The sequence below is a fragment of the Hipposideros armiger genome, unplaced genomic scaffold (genome assembly GCF_001890085.2).
Source record: "Hipposideros armiger isolate ML-2016 unplaced genomic scaffold, ASM189008v1 scaffold_91, whole genome shotgun sequence".
Classification (NCBI taxonomy): domain Eukaryota; kingdom Metazoa; phylum Chordata; class Mammalia; order Chiroptera; family Hipposideridae; genus Hipposideros; species Hipposideros armiger.
The window spans coordinates 3,335,181-3,340,617 of NW_017731441.1; the positions used below are offsets into that span (position 1 = coordinate 3,335,181).

General features: G+C 46.2%; 1 protein-coding gene across 2 annotated transcripts in view; it reads left to right on the plus strand.

The window, feature by feature from the left end:
- Positions 1-5,323, plus strand: part of LAMP1 (lysosome associated membrane protein 1) — a 20,965-nt gene extending 15,642 nt beyond the window's left edge. For both annotated transcript variants that reach the window (XM_019644836.1, XM_019644835.1), the window contains exons 5-9: positions 1,349-1,533; positions 2,827-2,952; positions 3,873-3,939; positions 4,022-4,192; positions 4,709-5,323. In XM_019644836.1, the coding sequence (XP_019500381.1) occupies positions 1,349-1,533; positions 2,827-2,952; positions 3,873-3,939; positions 4,022-4,192; positions 4,709-4,848 (689 nt within the window). In that variant the 3' untranslated portion in view covers positions 4,849-5,323. The remainder of the gene's footprint in view (positions 1-1,348; positions 1,534-2,826; positions 2,953-3,872; positions 3,940-4,021; positions 4,193-4,708) is intronic.
- The last annotated feature ends 114 nt before the right edge of the window (positions 5,324-5,437 follow it).

Sequence of the window (5,437 nt, forward strand, 5' to 3'; positions counted from 1 at the left end):
CATGGGTTGAGAACCGCTGGAGCTGAATGTGGAAAGGGTCAGAATTGAATGGAAATCATATAAATATTATATTAAACTTCTTGGTAGTCCAGAGAAACAAAGTGTAAAAGAAAACCTAATTTGGGAGTTGATGGTATCCTAGAAGTGCTGCATATCTTGGTGTTTTAGAACATTAAGTAATCTGTAATCTTCATAGAAGGCACGCACCTATCTTGTCTGTTCCTATAGAAAGTGTTCAGTTATCTTTCTGCTTTGGGTTCAGTCTGCCTAGATTTTTTAATATAAATTTTTGTTGTAAACAGACACAGTGGGTCAAATTCTGAAGAACAGAATCACATCTACACTCCTCAGCATGTCCTCTGGGGGTATGACGTGGTCTCTCCCCACGGACACCATCACCCCCCAAATCTAACTTCACGCCATCGATCTAAGTCCCTCTGCTGTGGCCTGTCTGCACAGGCATCCCTCATGTTCCAGATTGTTGTCTCCTGTTTCGGGCTTTTTGCTGTCACACCTAGTGGGCTTCTTACCTACATGAGAGTGCCTGCTGGTGCCCTCACCGCCCTGCCCCAAATAAAAACCCACAGCATCTGACTAACCCCATGCACCTGAATCTCAGCTCCAGCCTTGTCTTGCAGGGCCACCTAATGCCCGTCCCTCCAAGGACCTCTGCTGCTCTCCCAGGGGCCCCGTGTGGATAGCACTAGATTTGTGATGATGTGTGTGTCTGGTGTCTCTCTGTCCCTGGGCCTGTGAGCTCCAGGCCCTTTTGCTATTTTCCCTGTGACTGTTCCAGAACTATGCAATAGCTCAGAGAGCATTTATGTGAATTGTCAACATTTCAAATGGTGCGTGGCTGACAGTCGCAACAGCACATGACACGAGTTAAGGTTTTCTTCTTAACCTCACAGTAGGAAGAGGAGGTTTGTCATGCAGAAGAGGACAGATCTGTGAACATGGGACTGGCCCAAAGCTGAGCTGGAAGTGTCCAGTTAGAGCTCGTATGCAGTGGCAGGAGTGGAGACAGGTGAACTGGATACTTGCCATCCCTCTCAGCCAGCTCTGTGGGAGCGCGGTGCCTTGCCTGTCCTGAGCTGAACATTGTGATGATTTACTCCTGTCCTCCAGATTTACTCCAGAATGATGTTAGTGTGTGCCATCCTTGGGAAAATTGAGCAGTCATGTTCTGTGGAGCGGGGCTATTTGAGAAAGTCTGCTGGGGTCTGCAGTAAGCTCAGGGAGACAAAGCTGGAGCTTGGGATTGCTGTAGCTCCTGTTGGTTCTAAGAAACCAACGGTTTGCCTTCCTCCCTGTGAGCAGTGTGGTTCATCCCGCCTTGTCCTTTCAGAGACTCGCTGTGAGCAAGATGGACATTCCCCAACAGTGCCACCCACACCTCCCCACCCTTCGCCAACTCTAGCACCTGAGATCCCCTCGGTGCAGAAGTACAACGTGAGTGACGCCAACGGGACCTGTCTGCTGGCCAACATGGGGCTGCAGCTGAACATCACCTACGAGAAAAAGGACAATACGGTACGCTCAGCTCCAAGGAGCGCTTTCTCTTTGTACGTTGGAGTGTTGGTGCACAAGTATCGGAATTCAGTGTATGTGCGTTGCCTTTTATTTTATTTATTTATTTATTTATTTATTTATTTATTTATTTATTTATTTTTTAAGTGCTTAGCCTAGTGCCTGGCACAGAGTAAGCTTTTTTATTTTTTTTTAATTTTATTGGGGAATTGGGGGAGGGGAACAGCCAAGTTGTTGTCCTTCAATCTTAGTTGTGGAGGGCACAGCTAGCTCAGCTCCAAGTCCAGTCATGCCTTTAGGCTCAAGGTGCCATTGTTCAATTAGTTGCGGGTGGGTGTAGCCACCATCCCATGCGGGAGTCGAACCAGCAGACTTTATCCACTGAGCCATCCGGTCAGCAGCTTAGCTCAAAGTGCCGAGTTCAGTCTTTAGTTGTGGGCGGGCGTAGCCCACCATCTTTAACAGGCAACCTTATTGTTAGGAGCATGTGCTCTTTAACAGCTGGGTCATCCTGCCACCGATTGGCAGCTCAGTGGCATCTCAGCTCGGGCGCAGCTCACTGGCCCATGTGGGAATTAAACCGGTGGCCCTGTTGCTCAGAGCTTGCACTCTTGAGCGAGCTCTTAACCAACTGAGCCACTCGGCTGACCCCATGCATTGCCTTTTAGAATGTGAATCAGAGAGAACAAGTCAGTGTGCCTGTGTCTGTAGTAAGCTAATTGGCACACAGCCATACCCACCCCTTTACATGCTATGGCTGCTCTCCTCTGAAACAGCAGAATCAAGTGATTGTGACAGAGACTGTTGTGTGGTCTACAAAGCCTAAAATGTGTGGTGTTTGGCCCTCCACAAGACAAGTTTGTTGACCCCTGAGAGAATGTTAAATTTTGCTTAAACTTATACCACTCAAATATTTAAGTGTTATTTTTATACTTTTCCTTTGAAATATTATTTCTCCATAATGGTGACAAAGTCTGTAAGGCTGGGGCAGGTAACGTGCTTGTGATAAATGTAAAGTGTGTGACCATTGGGGGACAGGGTGAGAAGGATGCTGGGATCTATACCTTTCCCTTAAATTTGTGTCATTCTGAAAGTAGCAACCAGAAGTAGCAGGAAAAATTATTTTGGAATCTAGAAATCTGCACTAGTTAAAATTCCTAGTGCTTTCATTCTGGTTTTGGCTAAAATGAATGTGGCCTTGAGGTTACTGTTTTTCAGGATTGCTTTAGTTTTTTCAAGAATGGAAGACTCAAGAGTGTGGGACAGAATAGTGACTTGTTTGCTTTTCTTACTTAGACTGTGACAGGAGTATTCAATATCAACCCAAATAAGACCCATTTCAGTGGGAGCTGCACTGCCCAGCTGGTGACCCTGGAACTCTGGAGCCCGAACACCATGCTCCTAGCCTTCCAGTTTGGAAAGGTGAGGGTTCACGTTCCTCTGTTACTCTAGGGTCTTCTGTGTCAGATCAGCCTGGTATCTTCGCGTGTGTCTCACTGTGGTTTTCTTTCTACTGAGTTTTCTCTCACATAGTGCCTCGTGGCACTATGGCTGCATCAGCTAAGCTGAGCACACCATGCACAACCCCAGGTGAAAATAGACAGTCCTGAAACCCACAGCCCTGCCTTAGGAAGGAGTCTTTTCTCTCCTTTCCTTTTTTTGCCCCTCGACTTTCTCTCCCTTCCCTTCTTTTGTTTACAAATGGGCCTTCATTTATTTATTCATCAGACATTAGGCGGAGTGCCTCCTGTGTGCCTCCTGTGTGCCCGATGGCCACTGTTAAACACCAGGCAGCAGCCAGACTATGGCTGCAGATAGGGAAGGGCGACTTTAGGGCAGATGCTCAGCATGGCCCCCTGCGTCCAACACTGTCCTTGCCCCTTTACTGAGGAGCAGCATTTCTGCGTTCTGTATCTTTTCTTTATACCTGCCTACAAAGAATCATATGTAAAATGAACAAAACAATAGGGGAAGAACAGAAATTCAATGCATGAATATTTGTAGTACACTATGCACATGAACCGATTAACAGTTGGGTTTCTCATAATAAAGTTTAACTTTCCTCAAGTTCAGTAAACATTCAGGAAAAGTACTTTTTTGGAATATGGATCCTTTAGTCCTCATTTTAGTAGAGAATCTGATTCTGTGAAAAAGTCTGGAAGGAACTAATCAAAATTTGTGTTCTTGAGATTTATATGGTTCCTTTTATAGACAGGATACTCTGCAGTTTCATTCTAAAGCTAGAAACACGGGAGGTTGAATTTATTAGAAATGATGCTTTAAGTTTAATAGTAAACATGTGAAATCTGGTGCGCGGTTACGGATTATCTCTTCTTTTTAAGAATGCAAGTTCTAGCCGGTTTTTCCTGCAAGGAATTCAGTTGAACATGACTCTCCCCGAAGCCAAAAGTAAGATCCTCCCCACCCCACACACAGAATTCACCAGCCCATCCAGCTGCCCCAGAACACTGACTCTCATGTGCCTTTGCAGCCCCCACCTTCAAAGCCACCAACAGGTCACTGAGAGCGCTTCAGGCTTCCATGGGGAACTCCTACAGGTGTAATGCGGAGGAACGCATCCAGGTCACAAAGGCCTTTTCTGTCAACATATTCCAAGTGTGGGTCCAGGCTTTCCAGGTAGAAGGTGGCAAGTTTGGGTCTGGTGAGTACCACCAAGGGCAGCATTTCACACTCTGCGTGGGGTTTAATAGGCTTGGGTTCTGTTTAGATATTTAATAGCTTCTGTGCTGCAAGGAGGGGTTGGGCTTGGGGGGGCACTTTCCCAGTCCAGGAGATTTTTAGAGCAAATTCCCCTTCCTGTGTTAACTTTGCTTTCAAAACACCCAACATATCTTAGATGTGAACACATCACCATTTGAGCAAAGGTAGTCATTTTGAGAAATAGTGTGGCTGTTCTCCCTGTGAAAGTGGGATATAAAAGTGCTGCCTGCTTGGTGAGTTCAGTGTTCCAGAAGAGCCCACAGGCCCTGGCCTGCACACTGACCATGTCCATAGTTTCCCAGCTGTGCGGAAAGGCCTGCCTCTGTATAGTTGATTGAAATTGGAGCCTTCTCCCCTGCTGGGTGGTAGGCAGCAGTGGGGAGGAGGGAGAGGCCTATTTCAAGGTTCCATGGTGACAACCCTTGTGAGCATGGTGTGTGCCCGTTTGTCTTCAAAGTGGAAGAGTGTCAGCTGGATGAGAACAACATGCTGATCCCCATCGCTGTGGGTGGCGCCCTGGCAGGGCTGGTCCTCATCGTCCTCATCGCCTACCTCATCGGCAGGAAGAGGAGCCACGCCGGCTACCAGACGATTTAGCGTGGCAGCGCCGCTGCAGACCTGCAGCAGCTGCAGGGCCTCTGTTCATTTCCCTGAGCTTAGATTGATGTTGAGGGAGGCACACTTTATTGCAAACTGATTTTCAAATCTGCTTTATCCAATGTGAAATTCATCCTGCAACATTTACTATGCACAAAAGAGTAACTATTAAAATGACGGTGTTAATTTTGCTAACGGGGTTAAATATTTTGCTAACTGGTTAAATGTTAATATTTACCAAAGTAGAACTTTAAGGGGAGGGTAAGAGTGCTTTTCTAAATGGGCACTGGCTCCACTATCATTTGGCTTTTTAAGGTTCTGGTGTTTGGTTTCTTCATTCCTGACTCATATATAAGCCTTACAAAAGGAGGGTCTCTGCTCTTAACATTTTTGACTGATGAAGTCTGGCTGTTAGACTGACACACTTAAGAAATTAATAGAGAAAAACAATTTAAAACAGAAGTACTTCAAAAAATGAAAATCTGTAATGCTTAAATTAAGCTTTAGAAGCCAGGACAGGCCCGGCCTCCACAGGCTGCACAGCTCAACACTTGCACATCAGAGCTACTGGGGCGTCAAGTCCTTTGGT